At 50.0% G+C, this 19455-nt stretch overlaps 1 protein-coding gene across 11 annotated transcripts in view; it reads right to left on the bottom strand.

The window, feature by feature from the left end:
• The window catches only part of ODF2 (outer dense fiber of sperm tails 2), a 31624-nt gene extending 18773 nt beyond the window's left edge, over nt 1-12851 (bottom strand). Inside the window, exons 1-8 of one of the 11 annotated variants that reach the window (XM_060100562.1) lie at nt 12688-12778; nt 11417-11556; nt 9951-10041; nt 8964-9080; nt 8562-8687; nt 2160-2330; nt 1078-1238; nt 174-303 (exon numbers count right to left, since the gene is read on the bottom strand). In XM_060100562.1, the coding sequence (XP_059956545.1) occupies nt 174-303; nt 1078-1238; nt 2160-2330; nt 8562-8687; nt 8964-9080; nt 9951-10041; nt 11417-11448 (828 nt within the window). In that variant the 5' untranslated portion in view covers nt 11449-11556; nt 12688-12778. Of the gene's footprint in view, nt 1-173; nt 304-1077; nt 1239-2159; nt 2331-8561; nt 8688-8963; nt 9118-9950; nt 10048-11416; nt 11557-12687 lie in introns of all 11 variants that reach the window. The other 10 variants (XM_060100563.1, XM_060100561.1, XM_060100559.1 and 7 more) reach the window with 10 other exon arrangements.
• Nucleotides 12852-19455: the final 6604 nt, after the last annotated feature.

The raw sequence follows: 19455 nt of genomic DNA on the forward strand, positions 1-19455 counted from the left end.
CAGGCCCCAGAAGTGAGAAGAGGGGTGGGGGCCGAGGAGTTAAGTGTGCCCTGCCCTGGCCTGAAGATGTCATAAAGTCAGCATGACGACTGCGTAAAGACCCCGCCCATGGTGTGCAGCTGCCCCCACTCTGGGCCCAGCCCCGGCACTGGGCGGTTGGGCTGGCCACCTACCGTCTTCAGTTTCCCGATGGTGTCCTTCAGGGCCATGACTTCTTTGGCCGCGGCAGCCCCATCCATTTCAGCCTCCATCAGCTTGGACACAAGGCATTCCTTCTCCTGCTGGAGGTGTTTCTTCTGAAGCCTGGGCCCAGAAAGAATAGGGCTCTCTGAGCCCTCCCAGGCCCCTGCTCACCCCGAGGCTCACCTCACAATGCCCTGCGAGGCTCATCTCCTGGTCAGGGAACAGTGGGGGAGGGGGCAGGGATGGCCCTTCTGGCCCGAGTGGCCTTCTGGAAGGACACGTGGTCACCAGAGCAGGGCCTCCACACCGGGGGACATTATGCCACCTGCTTGTCTCTCAGACAGAAACCAGTGTCACCTCATCCCCCAGCCACTGCCCTGGCCACCTAACTACCATCTTCAGATCTGCTTTTGAGCCCTCCCCTCCACTCTCCCCATTGGAGCCAAGTCTGGTCACACCACTTCCTGCTTCGAAAACCCTGTGGCTCCCAACCGCCCTCGAGGCAAACGCCCCGAAGTGGCCACCAAGAGCCGGCCTCTGCCAACCTCCGTGGGCCCCCTTCTCCTCGGCCCACCCTCTCCCCTTGCTCTGCCCGGCTTTTCATTTCTCAGTCGCAAACTCCTCCCGCCCTGGGGCCTTCCTGCAAGATGTTCCTGCTACCTGGCGTGTTTTCCTCCCCCGCACTCACCTGCCTAGCACCTGGCCATCCTGCCGGACTCCCGTTGTTTCCAGAAAGGCCTCCCTCATGCCCTCCCCCCGGACCTCTGCGGGGCCCTCTTCCCTGACCGGGAATCATGAGCGCGTTAGTGACTCTGCTGGACACTGTAACCCGGGCTAGGCTGGTGTTCGGGCAGCCCCGCAAGAGGGAAGGTGCCCAGGGCGGCGCCGCCTTACACGGTGAAGTCCTTCTCCTCCTTGATGCGCTCGATGCTGTGACGCAGCACCGTGTTCTCGTGCTCGGTCTCGGCCAGCTCTTGGGCCACCTCCTCCAGCTCCTCCTTGCGTTCCTCCAGGAATCTTTTGGCCAGCTGGCGCTCTCCCTTCTGCATCTTGACCTGTGCAGGGGCATGCAGGCAGGGGTCACTGAGGGGAGGGGCTCCTCTCCACCGCATCTCAAGGCCCGCTGCTTTGCACAAAGCGAGGGGCACCTCCGACTGAGCGCTCCATGCTACTGAGGTTCTTCAGGCACAAGCTCAGTCAGTCGTCACAGACACTCTGGACAGACACGATTCCTCTCGTTTCCTCGTCACTGAGGAAAGGGAGCGAAGGGAGCCTGAGTGACTTTCCGGCTGGGGACAGAGCCAGGATACAAACGGTTGTTCAGCTGGCACACCACGGGAGGAGAGATGTCACAAAAAGGCCCCTGCCCCTTGGGCTGTGGAGAAAGGCAGGCCTGTTGCCAGGCAGCCACCAGCCGCAGGTTCTCCAAGAGGGCCCTGGGCCCCGGGCGCAGGGGAGGACTAAAGACACAGGCCCCATCAGCAGCTGCAGCATGGATTCCACGGCAGCTCCGCCAACTTCTTAGTTGGGGGCCTTGGACTTCCAGGTTGTTTCCAATTTCATTGCCACGTCCCACCCAAAGACACAGCCCAGCAACTGAGGACAAACTTCCTCTGCCTGTTTGGGGCATTGTTTTCTGTTTTTTTTTTAACTTTTGTATAAAATGGAAAACAGAGGCCCCAGTGTCCCAGTCACTTCATCTCCAAGACAGGGACAATAATGCCACCGGCTTCATTTACTGTTGTAAAAAATCAAATCAGGCCATCCATACAGAGCACCAGGCGAGGTCAGGGCCAGGCCTGGGCTAAGTGCTTGATGGAAAGGGATCTCAGGTTGCCCCGACTACCTCCCCAGGGGCACCTGAAACACTGGGAGGCCTGCAGAGGCAGCCTGGAAGGAGGTGTCCACCAGGAACTCACCTGGCAGTCCCAAGTGCCCCCAGGACACTGGCCAGCCCAGCCCCCTACCTCCCTCACCTCAGACTTGAGACAACCAACCGCGTTCATTAGACTGTCAATCTTCTTATCATAACGGTTCATTTTACGGTGACCCGAGTTGTCATCTTCGGTAGAGAGGTCACTTAACCGCATCACTGAGGCCAGCTTTTCTGAAGATGGTGGCGTGATCCCCAGGCAGTGAGGTGGATTCTGATGTAGAGGAGGGAGAGACACATGAACTCATAAGGCAGAACTGCAACCATTGGTCCCACCATCCCTGGCTGTCCGCTGAGCAGGAAGAGCTAAAACTGCTAAAGGGCAAAACCACAGAGACCCCAGGGGGAAGGGCACACCGACCTTCTTGGTGGAACATTGCCTCATTACCTACCCTTGTTTTTATTTTATTTATTTATTTTTTTGCGGTACGCGGGCCTCTCACTGCTGTGGCCTCTCCCACCACAGAGCACAGACTCCGGACGCGCAGGCTCAGCGGCCATGGCTCACGGGCCCAGCTGCTCCGCGGCATGTGGGATCCTCCCGGACCGCGGCACAAACCCCTGCATCGGCAGGCGGACCCTCAACCACTGCGCCACCAGGGAAGCCCCCTACCCTTGTTTAAATGTTGTTTCTGAAGCTCTTCTAACATAGAAATAAAAAGCCTGTGTTACACAACTACTGAAGCCCGCGCGCCTAGAGCCCGTGCTCCGCAACAAGAGAAGCCACCACAATGAGAAGCCCGCGCACCTCTCATTGTGGTGGCTTCTCTTGTTGCGGAGCACGGGCTCTAGGCGCGCGGGCTTCAGTAGTTGCGGCACGCGGGCTCAGTAGCCGTGGCTCGCGGGCTCTAGAGCGCAGACTCAGTAGTTGTGGCGCACGGGCTTAGTTGCTCCGCGGCATGTGGGATCTTCCCAGACCGGGGCTCAAACCCGTGTCCCCTGAATTGGCAGGTTGATTCTTAACCACTGAGCCACCAGGGACGTCCCCAGTGTCAAGTTTAAAAAGAAGGATATAACAAATTGGCAAAAGCTGTGATTTCCAAAGTTGGCAAAAGTTGGGGGCAGTAAATATTTTCATACACCTAGGGTAGACGTGAAATATGTCAAAAGTCTTTTAAATGAATATGAATACATGATAGTGAATAGTTGCAAAGGCAAACAAATCTTCTATAACAGGTATTTTAAGGACAAGTGGAGAAATTTAAATATTAACCAGATGTTATATGATTAAGAAATTAAGTTTAAAAAAAATGACGTGAAGTTTTTAGGACTAATTGCTGTTATTTTGGTTATGGAGAAAATGTTATTAGAAATGCATACTGAATTATTTAGGGTTAAAATGGTATTTCTGGAAAATATTTACCTAAATACATCAGCATAAAAAATATTTTTTAAAATGCATGTGCCCCTCAGAGAAGTTTATGCAAAGCTGTATAATACTTTCAAGACTTCAAAAAGATATACTAATCTGGGGGCGAGTGTTTCCATGGTTTTTTTTGTTGTTGTTTTTTTAACTGTCTTTTAATTAATTAACTTATTTATTTGGTTGCACCGGGTCTTAGGTGCAGCAGGCGGGCTCCTTAGTTGTGGCAGGCAGGCTCCTTAGTTGCAGCTCACAGGCTCCTGAGTTGTGGCATGTAAACTCTTAGTTGCAGCACGCATGTGGCATCTAGTTCCCTGGCCAGGGATTGAACCGAGGCCCCTGCATTGGGAGTGCAGAGTCTTATCCACTACACCACCAGGTAAGTCCCTCCATGGGATTTTGATATATTGAATTTGACTCTCTCATTCTATACATTTATTCCGTTGTATTAAGTAATTGCTATTTCTCATTGTTTGCACCGTTTTTTCCTTCTCGTAAGCTGAGGTGGCTAAACTTCTGTGCTAATTTCCAGGGAAAGATGATGGCTATCAGGAATAAAAGGAAGTGTTTTTTTAATTTTTATTTTTTTTAACATCTTTATTGGAGTATAATTGCTTTACAATGGTGTGTTAACTTCTGCTTTATAACAAAGTGAATCAGCTATACATATACATATATCGCCATATCTCCTCCCTCTTGTGTCTCCCTCCCACCCTCCCCATCCCACCCCTCTAGGTGGTCACAAAGCACTGAGCTGATCTCCCTGTGCTATGCGGCTGCTTCCCACTAGCTATCTATTTTACATTCAGTAGTATATATAAGTCCATGCCACTCTCTCACTTCATCCCAGCTTACCCTTCCCCCTCCCAAAGGAAGTGTTTTATAAGGGTGTAAACTGTTATGTCAAACAAGTAGGACTCATAGGGTGCAATTTAAAAAATGTACGTGCCCTTTGTCCCAGCAATTCTATTTTTGAGGGATTTATCAAGAATATCTAAGAATGTGAATTAATATTTAAATTCAAGGCTAGGATATAGATAAATGTACAGAAAGATAGAATTGGTTAAATACTTAACAGTACACAAATGTACGCACAATGGAATAATGCCTTAAAAAAATGTGTGATATAAATATAGTCAAAATATGTGGAAAAAAGAACGCTACAACAATAAGTAAAATATAATCCCATTGTTACAAAAATCAAAAGAACGAGTCTATTTACAAAAAAAGACCCAGAAGTCTTGCACCTAGAAGTTACATGGGTCTTCTCAGGGTGGTGGGATTACAGATGATTTTTACTTTCTTCCTTGTGCTGATTTAGATTTTCTAATTTTTCAACAATGACTGTGCATTGCTTTTATAAGAAAAAGAGTTATTTTAATATATAAAAGAAGGGCAGTAGGAAAATGTATAGACAGTATGATTACAATTTGAAAAAAAAACTCCGCATAGGAAGAAGTGTTAATAAATGTACCGAAATATTAATAGTTTTAGGAGAGTGGTTATCCTTGGAGGTGGCAGTGACAAGAACAGGACCAGGGAGGAGCTTCTGGGGAAGCTGGTGATGTTGTTTCTTGAGCTGGGTCTTTGTAAAAATTCATCAGTACACTTCTGATGCATGTACTATCCTGCACTGTCCAATGAAAAGGTTTTAAAACTTAACAGCAGCCAGATTAGAGTAGTAGAATTACAGTGATTGTCTATTTTTCTGTATTTTCAGCTTTCTGTCATAAAAATAGATGACTTACTTAGTAATAGGGTAGAGAAAAAACCCAGACCTGCTTTCTCCCAAAGATCTTACCTTGTGTACCACGAGGGGTTTTAAAAATGAAACACGGGGACTTCCCCGGTGGTGCAGTGGTTATGAATCCGCCTGCCAATGCAGGGGACACGGGTTCAAGCCCTGGTCTGGGAAGATCCCCCATGCCGTGGAGCAACTAAGCCCGTGCGCCACAACTACTGAGCCTGCGCTCTAGAGCCCACAAGCCACAACTACTGAGCCCACGTGCCTAGAGCCCGTGCTCCGCAACAAGAGAAGTCACCGCAATGAGAAGCCCGTGCACCGCAATGAAGAGTAGCCCCCACTCGCCACAACTAGAGAAAGCCTACATTTAGCAACGAAGACCCAACACAGCCAAAAATTAATTAATTTAAAAAAAAAAAAAGAAAGAAAAGAAACATGAATCCCCACAAGCACATAGCAGCTTCCGGGGTCCATGTCCAGCTCCACCACAAACTTTTCCTCCTGTGCTCTTTTCTCTCTTGTCCATAATGGTAAGGGCAGGCTGGGGCCTCCCAGGAACATGGAAGGCCACTGAAAAATGGAAAGGGGCTGAACCAAGAGGACAGCATGAAAGACAGCTACTGCTTGAGAGATGGTAAGTCACATCTCTGGGCCCCTCCATTTCTAGGATTCTGTGGCCCTAGGACGGGAAGGGGCACTGAGCTTTCCAGGGGGGACCACAGTCCTAGCAACCCATGTCAACAGGAAGTCCATTTCCATAGCGGCATGACTTTGATATATAATTTGAGAACTACTAAGTCTCTTCATTAAAAAAAAAGAAAAGAAAAAAAGCATTTTAAATAAAATATAGTATGTTTGTTATAAAGAAATTCAAGCAAACCATGAAAAGATAAAGCATTAAAGCCTCCCACCCCAGAGGTAATCACTGCTTACCACTTCTTATACTTCCTCCCCAAAACAGGTTTGCACATATAAACATATCCATACACACATGGACACACAGATGCCCTTTTCTGCACAAATAGGGCCAAACTCTCCGTGCTGTGCCACTTGTTGCTTCATTATCACGTAGAAATATCTACCTCAATCTTCTAGTGGTTGCATGGCATTCCATTGTATGGATGCAATACCCTCCTGACAGACATTTAGGTTGCTTCTAATTTTTCTCTATTGCAAACAATGCTTTAGTAAACATCCTGATACACACACAGATCCCTGTGCTCTTCTGTGACTTTTAGCATCAATTCCCAAGTGTAGAACTATAGAATCCATGTTTGGATGGATGCTGCCAAACTGCCTCCAGAACGGCAGAATCGGTTTCACAATCCACTCAAAACTGTCCAGGGGGGCTTCCCTGGTGGCGCAGTGGTTAAGAATCCACCTGTCAATGCAGGGGACACGGGTTCGAGCCCTGGTCCAGGAAGATCCCACATGCCGCGGAGCAACTAAGCCCGTGCGCCACAACTGAGCCTGTGCTCTAGAGCCCGCGAGCCACAACTACTGAAGCCTGTGCGCCACAACTACTGAAGCCCGTGTGCCTACAGCCCGTGCTCTGCAACAAGAGAAGCCACTGCAATGAGAAGCCCGTGTACCACAACGAAGATCCAATGCAGCCAAAAATAAATAAATAAAACAAATAAATGTTAAAAATATATTTAAACAAACAAACAAACAAACAAAAACTGTCCAGGGACTTCCCTGGTGGTCCAGGGGTTAAGACTCCGCTCTTCCACTGCAGGGGGCACAGGTTCGATCCCTGGTCGGGGAATTAAGATCCCACATGCCACGCTGCGTGGCCAAAAAAAAAACACAAACAAAAAACCATCTAAAAAGATTCGTTGGTACCTCCCATATGCTTGTCAACACAAGATATTCATAATCTTTTCAACTTTTTTCCATTCAATAAAAATGATAGCTTGTTTTTTCTAAAATGTAGTTGTTTCTAATTTACATTTCACTGATTATTAGTGAGGTACACATAGTAAAAAAATCTAAAAAGCATTTTAGTTCCAATTTTCCTTGCACTTTATATAGAGAGATATGTCAGAACACTTCATTTATTCCCTAGAATACCAAACTCCCTTTGTCTCTTAGGGATAACATGGTAAATCAGGGAGTCAAGAGAGTGAAGTATGACTCTAAACTTCAGAGTAATTACTATTATTTCTAATTTTAAAAGTAATAAGCTCTCAGAAAAAGAATCTTTCAAAATAGATCAGGCATCATCATCTTAAGGTATAGTCATCCCTTGGTCTCCACAGGGATTGGTTCCAGGACCCTCATGGATACCAAAATCAAAGGATGCTCAAGTCCCTTGTATAAAATGGTGTAATATTTGCACATAACTTAGGCACCTCCTCCTGTATACTTTAAATTAGCTCTAGATTATTTATAATACCTAATTCAATGTAGATGCTTTATCAGTAGTTGCTGGCACACAGCAAATTCAAGTTTTGCTTTTTGGAACTTTATGGATTTTTTTTTTTTTCTTAAACCTGTGGTTGGTTGAATCCACAGATGTGGAACCGGCGGATACAGAGGGACAACTGTAGTCTCAAGCCCTTTACTTGTCTCAATAATGAGATCTTTGTCTAAAACACAGTCACAGGCCTTGTCTTGTCAATGAGTTTCTTCACTGCAATTGACTAGAACATAAGCATAAGGAAGGCACAGCTGCCAGTTTGCAGCTGTAACCCCAGTGTGCAGCAGTGTCGCAAGAAATGCATGAATTACTGCACGGATGGATAGATGGACAAGCAAAATGTTTTGAGGTGTGGCTAAAAAAAGACAACAGTTCTCTTGGAACCTTGGCAGCTCACACGGAAGGCAGTCATTCCTCAGGAGATTAGTCCAGTGGTTTTGATGACATCTATGGAATACGTGCACGGTCTCTTATGGGGGTGACCGTAAAAGTGAAGATGCTTTCTTGGATATGTACGTTCTGGTATATATTTTAAAATTATGCCTCGGACACTAGCAAAGTTACGTGGGGCAAGACATGTAGCTCCTCACATACAAATCAGAGAGCCTACGAGTACCACCTCTAGAATGAGACACCCCTGAGTCCTAACTCCACCTCTGCTACTCTCTCTGCGAGACTTCACCTCTCTGAGCCTTGGTTTCCTCATCTGCACCTTGGGAGAGTGGGACCTACCGCACTGCAGTGTTGGCAGGACTCAAGAAGATTCCCATACTTTCAGGGTTTAGCCAGGCACTCAGTAAGCGGGACCTACTGGGATGTCTCTGAGAGCTCCCGCCGACCCTGAACCATACAGAGTGTGAGGCCTGCTGGAACCTGACCAGTCGGAGAAGAAAAGCCTGAACGAGAATGAGCCTACCTCCCACTTGCATCCCACATGTCGGGTGGATGATTTTCCAGGGGGCATCCAAGGTACCTTGGTTTTCACCCGGACACTCCGCCGCACGTTCACGGTGTCCCCTTTCATTCCGCGCTTATGAGATTTCTGTGGAAAGGGACAAACCCAGGGTCACTTCCCCACGCAGCTGGCCGTGGCATCACTCTGGTGGCGTCCGCTTCCAACTCTGCTGGGGAGTCACTTCTGACCAAGGCTACTGCTGCCACTGCCGGGTGACCGTCCTACCTTCCAAGCAGGCAACTGAGCTCTGAAAGCGAATGTGTCTGTCTCTCCAATCTCTGGAGTTAGCAGTATGAGGAGGCCCAGCTGGGAGGGGTTGCCTTGCTCCACAGCCTTGGCCTTGCCCCCCTGGCATGCTCCTACCTGGCTGTTGGTCGCTGATGCTTTCGGGAGTTTTTTTATGTGGACATGGACAGGGGTGTTCTCATCCACGTGAACATGTAAGGGGGGAGTTGACGAGCGGTCCTTCATGGTTCGCTTCTGGCAGGTGGGGGAGGACAACACAAAAAAGGTTGATCTGTGGATGAGTAAACTGGGCGTGAAAAACCGAGCTCACAGCCTCTGGGGGCCACTGAAAGCCTAGCCGCCAAGCAAGCAGGACAGCAACCAGCACTACTGGCATGCGGGCGGGAAGCAAGGCAGGCGTGCCACTCAGCAGGCTCCTGAAGATCCCAGCTGAAGACCACTGGGGGGATGCAGGTCCGTTCAAGAAAAGGGTCTGTGAGACCCACAAGTTCTAATAAAGAGCCCAAACCCAGGCCCCGGGGTCCTCAGAGCTGCATCTCTTTCCAAGCCTGCTGGAATGCACAGCTCCTCCTGAGATTCAGCGCAGCACAGATGGAAAGCAGGTGAGTCCTCCTACACCGGAATCTGAATGGGGCATGCGGATTAGCACGGGACACGCACGGAATGGTTACAGTGCAAAATACTTCAAGCAGCAGGTAGATAAAAGACGGTGAAGACAGAAAGCTGGAGGAAATGCCGAGATGAGAAGGTTGTATGGATTCTAAAGGCCACTTAAGCAGGGCTGAACACATACCCCTTGCCTACCACCAGCTCCTGTCAATCCCCATTCTTTTTTTTTTTTTTTTTTTTTACTTTTTTCTTTTTTCCTTCATGTCTTTTTTTTTGAAATTCTGTGTTCAGATATTTGAAGTTTGTCTGGAAGGATTAGGTTAACACAACCTCCTCACACCCGGCAGCCTTGCCACAGGCAAAACCAAATCCAATCAATCAGCGGGCTATGCATGAAGGCACTTAACAGAGCACCCGGCCACCGGGCTGCCAGCAGAAGCATCTTTTCTGGCGGGGCCACATACCACGGGGCTGCTCCACGCACATGTCACCTACCGTCACAGTCACACTGGGTGAGCCACAAGGTGTCCTCAAGACCTTTTTCTGCGTGAGCCTCGTTACTCTGTTCTTCTCACACGATGGAAACCTGTACCTAGGCACAAGAAGCAGATTATAAGCAGAACACTAGGGCTCTTCTATTTCTTAGATCTCCCGAAGTTATATACTACATATGGTGTCTAACGAGTCCATGGCTAGGAGAACCAGTGTGGAATCATTTGGCTCCCTTTACACAAGCTCCAAACTCTCATGGTGTGCCCGGCAGGGGGATGGAAGCAGGGGGTGATGTGCATTCGCAGGGCTGGCCTTTTAACCTGCCATCGCATCACACGTATCGTGACCTTTTACTGAAAAGCCCAGCTTTCATCCTGTCTGTCAGGAGACAAAAAAGCAGGCAGCACGTGGGCAACAGCCAACATGCTAGTCTGGCCAAGGGCGAAAGTGCCCAGGACACTGGCTGGAGCAATGCTCAGTGAATGACTGCCATGAAAAGACAGAGGCATAAGCTCAGGAACAAGGTCTCTGTGACTCCGTTTCATAAAATTAATAGTCAAATATTCAAATAAGAGGATGAAAAATGACTATTTCCCAAAATATTCCGCTTGCTACCCTTTAAGCACCTAAGAGGCAGGGTTATTTTTGCTTTTACGGATTTTTTTTTAATACCACGTGTAATTCATCTTATACATAAACAGCCCCATCACCAAATGTGCAAATAAAGCAAAAGCTTAATCTCCAAAATCTGGCAGCAGTCAATCCAAGAATTCCAGGACGGGAAGGGACTTGGAAAGTACACTTCATCCATCCCACTGCCTGGTGACAGCTACCCCCAAAATATGACCTTGTCCTCGCCCTCCATTATTTTGGAAAAAAATAATGCAACATAAAAATTCTTTAGCACTTTAGCATACATTTTGCTGTATGTATATCACATCTTGATATAAAAGAAAAAAAATTGAGTCCTACTAATCATTTAGCCAAGGAATACCAAGTCTGTGCAGATGGGTTTTTTTTGTTTTTTCCCTCCTCACTTAGAACATTTCTGTTCACTTGAAGCCAATAGATTTGGGAAAGCTCTCACCCTCAGCGGGTTTTCCATCAAACTACCTGGATTCCACCAACATCTGACTAACTGCCGCGTCCACCTCTTTCGTGGTTGTTATTTACACCTAGCCTCCTTTCAAAAAGGATCTGAGCCTAGTACTCCAATGACACGATGGTGATCCTATTTGCTACCAGGAACTGGGGCACCTGAGGAGGGAGGGCCAGAGGGAGGGCAGAGCTGGGATTACATGCGTGTATTTTCCTCTTTCCTCTTAAAAATTATTTTTAAATGTTTTGGTCCAGGTTTTCAGTACACAGAACAGAGAGCTGAAAAGAGAATCCTCCAGTGAGCCTGACCTGGGAGCCCCTGCCCGCTTTTCCCTGCCCTATGGCGGAGGCGCCCCCCACAATGGCAGTACCTGGGGGAGCCGCCTGAGGATGAGGCAGACATGGTCAGGCATCAAAGCCGCAAAGGTGGGCAACTGGGTCAGCAGGCTCTGCTCAGGGGGACCCAGAAGGGCGTGTCAGTGAGAATCTCAGGGGCCGGGCATCAAACGTCCTGAGGGGAGGAGAGTGTAAGCTTTGGGGGTGACAGTTGGATGAAAACTTGGGAGGTGCTCCTCTGCTGTCCAAGTCGCACAGCAACTGACTGTCCTGCCAAAGTGGGGGGAGATAGGAGAGGCTGAGCGACCCGGTGGGCGGGGCGGTGAGAGCTTCCCTCCCCAGGGAGGGCCAGGGGGCGGAACTTCGGAAAAAAGAACCACCACACCCAGGCCCCACGCGGGAGGGAAGGTGGGTGGCCACCAGGGAGGAAACCTGAGACGCTGGCTCGCGTGCGAGGAGGGCGGGAGAGAATCGCTAGGCTCCAAATGGGCCCCAAAGGGCCGGAACCAGCGCAGAGAGCGGGAGGGATATTCGGGGCGGAGCCAGGGCAACTGTCTCCTAGGAGAAGGGCGTTCCCGACAGAATAGACACCCGAGAAGACCAATAGTATTTGAAGGAGGAAGGAGCGGAGGCTGCAGGGGGAAAGGGGCGCTAAGCAGCGAGTGGGTGCCCCGACGGCAGAGGGAAAATCCTCCAGGGCGAAGCAGCGGCCGCTGAGATTTGGTATCCGAGTTAGAGCGGGTTCGACGTCGGGTCGTGCAGGGAGCGGGGCGGGATCCCCGGAAGGCCCGCTAGACAGGTGAACCCACCCAACGGGGTAGGGCGGCCCGGAGGCGGTCCCCGGGGACTGCGCTGCCTACGAGGAGCCGACAAATAACTGCCGGGCCGAGGCCCTCAGGGGAGGCGAGGAGGACGGGGCGACGCCCACCGGCGGGCAAAGAGGGCGCGGGGCCAGTCTCCGTCGGCGGAAAGGGACGACCACCCACCAGCGGGCAGGAGGGGACTAGTTTCTGCCCATAGAGAGAAGGGCGAAGCCCGGAGGGAGCAGAGCCCTGCCGGTGGTCAGGTGAGGAAAGGCCCGTCCGTTAGCAGGAGGAGGAGAAGGCCCGCGCCGGTGGGCGGGGCAGGGGGCGAGATTCTGACGGGAACTGGACGAGCGCCCCGGAGGGTGCCGGCGGGGGCGGCCCTGGGGGCAGCGGGACCCGGCGACCTCGGCGGGGGCCACCCCGCCCGTGGGGACCAGGCCCGGCGGCGGCCGCGGGACGCCCCGGAGCGCCCTGGCTCCCGCCTGCCGGCGGCCTCTCACCAGGAGCGACACGGCTGCGCCCAGAAACGCCTCCTTATGAAGTCGTTGAAGTCGGAGGCCAGGGTCTTGCCATGGAGACGCCGCGACGGATGCAATCCAGCTCTGGCAGCGACTCCTCCCCGCTTTCTCCTCCTTTTCCGACAACCGGTCGGCAGGTCGCCCATTGGCCAGTTCAAACCCCCCCCGGGAGCCTCTCGGGTTTCGCCATTTAGGCCCAGCCCCTGGCGTCACAGGGATGCCCCGCCCCACCTGAAGCTCCGCCACCTTCCGGGCCACGCGTAGCGTCGCCATGGAGACGCGCGACGCCACTGACGGGCCTGGCCCGGGCTTGCGTCGCCAGGGCTTGCCTCGCCGTTCAAGACCTAGCTTTCCCACTTCCGCCATTTTTACCCTGCCTTCAGCCCTTGTCGGTTCCCCTAACTCAGAGGAGCGCCCAACTTCTAGCCTACTCCCTCTGATTCATATTAGGCCACTGGGCTCAGGGGTCAGGAAACATGTTACTGTCCGGAGCTGCGCGCTGCTTGTGGAAATACAGCCCTGTCTCTCCTCCCCTGCTGGTGCAGAGATGGAGCCCGCTTCTGCACACCACCCAGACTCTCTCCCCCTCCCACATCGCCTGTCTTTGTCCAGGCGGGAGGAAGGGTCCGCGTTCCCCTTGTTCCTCCCTGCCCTCCTGCACACTGTATGCTGCTGTGTGTACACACCTACTCCGTTGAAGTTCTCGCTGAGTCTCCATCTTCTCAACTATGTTTCACTGTCAGCCAATCATGGGGGGCTGTCACGTGGCTCACGCACCCGCCCTGAATTCTGGGAGACTTTAACATCCTCAGGGCTATCCTGGCCTCAGTTCCTTGACGTCCTCATCTCCATGACCTTCCCTCCACCTCAGCCATGTACTCCCAGTGTCACACAACTGGTCCACCTGAAATCTTAAGTTCCAGCTCCCCCCTCTCCAAACAGAACTCATTCCTCTGCCTTCCCGTCTACTGTCTAATGCTTATGGCGTTCATTCCTCAGTGTTAGGGAGCCCTCCACTCCCTTGCCCCGTTCATTTTCTCCCTGTTGAAGAATTGATGGATCCCCAATCCCTATTGTAATCCAACCACCGGAGTCTCTGCAAAGATCAAATGCACAAATCATTTCCTCCACCCTCAGCTGAGCCCTCACCACTGCCCAGCAATGGTTTAATTTATCCCTGGACCCCCTCCGCCTCCCCACGTTGGCTTTTTATTTATCTGTCTATCTATCTATTTATTTATGTATTTTTGGCTGAGTTGGGTCTTTGTTGCTGCGCACGGGCTTTCTCTAGTTGCCGTGAGTGGGGGCTGCTCTTCGTTGTGGTGCACGGGCTTCTCGTTGCAGTGGCTTCTCTTGTTGCAGAGCACGGGCTCGAGGCGCAAGGGCTTCAGTAGTTGTGGCTCACGGGCTCTAGAGCACAGGCTCAGTAGTTGTGGTGCACGGGCTTAGTTGCTCCGTGGCATGTGGTATCTTCCTGGACCAGGGCTTGAACCCGTGTCCCCTGCATTGGCAGGTGGATTCTTAACTACTGCGCCACCAGGGAAGCCAGCCACGTTGGCTTTTCCAAATCTTTGCCTCTTCCCCATCCCATATGACAACTCTCCTTTTTCATAGAAAAACATAAATTCATCCAATGGAATTCTCTCCACCTTCTCCCACCTTCCCTCACCTTTAACTTCCCCCACCTTATCCCCCCACTTCAGAAGAAGTGATGTCATTTTTGCTGCCCAAGATAACCTTCTTGTTTCCAGGCCTAGGTCAAACATCTCTGTAAAACATCTCTTGCCAGCCCCAACGCAGACTTGTTGATCATTTCTCAGTGCTCCCTCATTCAATGAACCAACATTTATTAAGTCCCTACTGTGTGCTAAGTAAGCCCAGGCTGAGGGACACCAAACCTACACATCCCACACGGTCTTCAAGGAGTATACACAGCCAACCCCTCTGACGTGACCAGATGAAATGATTAAAGCTTTCCCCTCCCCACCCACTGAAGGATTTTGCCTCTGTGGCTTTGTCCCCTACCCACCATCTGAGGAGGGTTTTCCTCTGCCAGTGCAGTTCTTCGGGGCTTTTGTGATGGAGAATCTGAGAATGGACAGGACTGAGAGGTCACCACCCTCAACACACACACACATACACACACATGCATACACTGGAAGTGAGTGACAGGAAGGAGGCAGGGGAAAAACTTAGAGACAGGCAACAGGGAGGAAGGGGTGCTGAAGACAGGCGCACAGGGACACCTGTAGTGGGTGAAGGACATGCGATGGGAAAGAGAACAGGAATTTTTCTTTAAGTATTATTTATTTATTTATTTGGCTGCACCGAGTCTTAGTTGCGGCTTGTGGGATCTTCTGTGCAGCATGCAGGATCTTCTAGTTGTGAGATCTAGTTCCCTGACCAGGGATCGAACCTGGGCCCCCTGCATTGGGAGCTCGGAGTCTTAACCACTGGACCACCAGGGAATTCCCTGATATCACTTTGGATTGCTGGACCGTGTTTTCTGAATTCAGGCCACTCCAAGCCTGGCCAGCACTGGCCACTTTTTTTTTAAGAGCACTACCTAGCACTGATGAGGACATTGGGAAATAAGCAGTCTCACACATTGCTGGTAGGTTTAAAAATGGATGTAACTGGACTTCCCTGGTGGCACAGTGGTTAAGAATCTGCCTGCCAAAGCAGGGGACATGGGTTCGAGCCCTGGTCCGAGAAGATCCCACATGCCGCAGAGCAAGTAAGCCCATGTACCTCAATTACTGAGCCTGCACTCTAGAGCCCGCAGACCACAACTAGTGAAGCTGCGTGCTGCAACTACTGAAGCCTACGCGTCTAGAGCCCATGCTCCGTAACGAGAAGCCACCACAGTGAGAAGTCCGCGCACCACAATGAAGACCCAATGCAGCCAAAAAATAATAATAAAATAGATAATAAGAGAGATCAATTGTTGAATGTGGAAAGGTTTCCAAAACATATAGCTGAGAAAAGTAAAAGGCAAGGTGCACAGCTGTAAGTCGACCATGATGCCATTTCTGTAGGAAAATAACCTGTGTATGTTAATACGTACATGTAAAAAAATCTGGAGGACTAGACACTGAACGCTTAGGAGTGTTTATTTCTGGAAGGTGGAGTCAGAGATTTTTCACTTGTGAAGTGTGTATTTCTGTAATGTTTAAGCATTTTTGCAAAGGAATATGTTTTCAGTCAGAAGAAAAATCAGCAGATTAAAAACTTGTTGGAGGGACTTCCCTGGTTGTCCAGTGGTTAAGAGTCCACGTTCCCTGGAGGGGGAGTGTGGGTATGATCCCTGGTCAGGGAACTAGATCCTGCAGGCTGCAACTAAGACCCAGTGCAGCCAAATAAAAAAATAAATATTTAAAAAAGGGACTTTCCTGGTGGCACAGTGGTTAAGAATCTGCCTGTCATAGCAGGGGACACGGGTTCGAGCCCTGGTCCAGGAAGACCCCACATGCCACGAAGCAACTAAGCCCGTGCGCCACAACTACTGAACCTGCACTCTAGAGCCCGCGAGCCACAACTGCTGAAGCCCACATGCCTAGAGCCCTTGCTCCACAACAGGAGAAGCCATCGCAATGAGAAGGCCGTGCATCACAACAAAGAGTAGACCCCGCTCAGCACAACTAGAGAAAGCCCACGCACAGCAACGAAGACCCAACGCAGCCAAAGATAAATAAATAATAATAAAAAAAGAAAACTTTGTGTGAAAAAAAAAAACTTGTTGGAGAAGATAATTGTGATCTATTGGTTGAAAAAATAGATTGTAGGAACAGCAAGTTCAGTATAAGACCATGTATTTGTTTGGGAGGCTGAGGAGAGATGTAGATATATATTCACAGAGAAAAAAACTACAAATTTGGGGTGGAGGATACATGGGTGTTTCTTGTATTACACTTATATATCCTCTTTTTAAAACTGTGAATAGGGACTTCCCCGGTGGTCCAGTGGTTAAGACTCTGCGCTTCCACTGCACAGTGTACAGGTTCGATCCCTGGTCGGGTAACTAAGATCCTTCATATCGTGAGAGGCAGCCAAAAATTTAAAAATAAATAAATAAAATAAAAAATAAAACTGTGAACAAGGGCTTCCCTGGTGGCGCAGCGGTCGAGAGTTCGCCTGCTGATGCAGGGGACGCGGGTTCGTGCCCCGGTCCAGGAAGATCCCACATGCCGCGGAGTGGCTGGGCCCGTGAGCCATGGCCGCTGAGCCTGCGCGTCCGGAGCCTGTGCTCCGCAACGGGAGAGGCCACAACAGTGAGAGGCCCGCGTACCACAAAAAAAAAAAAAAAAAAAAAAAAAAACTGTGAACAAAAGAGGGTATGTAATATGTATTAGTTTCCTAGGGCTGCCTTGACAAAGTACCACAAACTGGGTGAATGAAACAACAGAAACTAAACAGAACTAAACAGTTCTGGAGGCCAGGAGTCTGAGATCAAGGTGTTGGCAGGGTCATGCTCCCTCTGAAGGTGCTTGGGAAGGATCTGGTCCAGGCCTTGGTCCTAGCTTTTGGTAGTTCCTTGCTAGAGGAACTCCAGTCTACCAATGGCCTTCTCCACGTGTGTGTGTCTGTGTCCAAATTTCCCCTTTTTATAAGGATATCAGCTGTAGTGGATATTAGGGACCCATCCTTCTCCAGTATGACCTCATCCTAACTAATTACAACTATAACAAATCTATTTCCAAATAAAATTGCATTCTGAAGTACTGGGTGTTAGGACTTCAACATATTAACTTTTGGGGGACACAATTCAACCCAAACATAATGCATATGTTCCATTTAAAGATGTATAATAAACTTGGGACTTCCCTGGCGGTCCAGTGGTTAGGACTCCGCGCTTCTACTGCATGGGGCATGGGTTCCATCCCTGGTCAGGGAAGTAGGATTCCTGCATGCTGCGTGGTGCGGCCAAAAATAATAGTAATAACAATAAAATAAACACTAATGGAGCACCACCCAGCCACCCAGCTTAAGTAATAAAAGATTTTTTTTTTAATTTTTAACCAGAAGACACTATCTCAAAATGTTAACACTGACGATTTTAGTTTCCTCATTCTGTTTCTCTAAATTTCAACAATGAACGTGGGCTTTTCTTGTTCGTTGGAAATAACCACAGGTGAAGGAGGAGCTGTCATCTCCAGCGCTGGACCCCAGCCCTGTGTGCAGCTCCCGGCAGGGGGATGGCCCGAGTCCTTAGGCTCTGGAGCAGCCTATCCATTTGCCCTAGGGCCTGATTACCAGTTGTTTCCATCTTGGAGCACTTCCTCCAGGGCCCTGATGCAATGGCCCCAGCATAACCCTGGGGAGAAGGAATCCGTGCTCCAAACAGGGTCTAGCTTTTTCTTTCAGGTGACTTGAGAGATTTCAAGTCCTGGGTGGAGTAGGGAGAGAAAATTCTCCCAGGCCCTATCAAGGCTTGGCTCCTCTTGGACCTTTAACCAGCCCCTCACTGACCCTGGGCCTCTGAGATTGGATGGATGCTGGACTCAGTTGAGAAGAGAGTCCAGGTTCTACGGTGGCCCAAAGCAGCGGTTCTCAAAGTGGGGTCCCTGTACCAGCAACATCAGCATCACCAGGGAACTTGTTAGAAATACACATTGTTTAGGCCCCACCCCAGACTTACTGAATCAGAAACTGGGGGGCGGGGGGAGCAGCAATCTGTGTTTTAACAAGTTCTCCAGGTGATTCGGATGCACTGTAAAGTTTGGACTCTAAAGTTTGAGAACCACTTCCTGGACCACCCGGGAGTGATCTTGGAGGGCAAATCTGGTCATGCCCCTTCATTTTAAAGAAAGGGAAACAGACATTTTACAGAGAGGAGAAGGACCTGGCTCAAGGGGTACAGATAATTAAGTGGCAGAGGTGAAATTGGAAATTAGATTACCTGTTTACAGAGACACCCTCCTTCTCCCTGCGCCACTTTTTCCTCTGACTCAGGCAGACCACCCAAGTCCATCCTGATTCACACTCATCGTCTGGAGGGTCACTGTGATACCAGTGACCCTCAGGGCAGCACTCCCTCTGTGCCAGGCACTGCGCTCACCTGCATTAGCTCAATGAATCCTCACAACATCTGGTGAGGTTGGCTTGAGTGTAATCTCATTTTACAGAGCAGAAAACTGAGCCTAGAGAGAGGTCAGGACACTTGCCCATGGTCATAGAGCTAGAAGGGGCTGGGACCACTCAAGCCAGTTTTTTCTGCCCGCAGGGCCTACGCTGTGACTAGTAGGTTTGCAGGGAGGGCTCTTCTCCAGCATCCCTTCATTTTTTTTTTTTGGCTGCCCTGCTGTTTAAGGGATCTTAGTTCCCCCGCCAGGGATTGAACAAGGGCCCTTGGCAATGAAAGTGCGGAGTCCTAACTACTGGACCGCCAGGGAATTCTCCAGCATCTACAAATCGGCTAAGAAACCGGAAGGAAAAAAAGAGCTCCCCAAGCAGGCAGAAGAGTTGGCAAACAGCCGGCAAACAGCCAATGCCCAAAAGCTGCCATTTACTCATAGCAAAGCCCCTTGTCTCTTGGTTTGCACACTATTGTGGCAGTAGCGGGGTGGGGGGAAGAGCAGCTTAGAAGTGGTCCAGCAGGAGCGAGAAGGAGACCCGGTTCTTGCCCCGACCCATCCCCACTCTCACTTTCCCGCAGTTCCCCATGCCTCCCCCAAGCAGTGGGTATGCCTTGGAGAAAGACTTCCCAGCCTTTTTTCAGAGAAGGGCACCCACAGAAAAGCAAAATATTTA

This window comes from Mesoplodon densirostris, chromosome 6 (assembly GCF_025265405.1).
Source record: "Mesoplodon densirostris isolate mMesDen1 chromosome 6, mMesDen1 primary haplotype, whole genome shotgun sequence".
In the NCBI taxonomy this organism is placed as follows: Eukaryota; Metazoa; Chordata; class Mammalia; order Artiodactyla; family Ziphiidae; genus Mesoplodon; species Mesoplodon densirostris.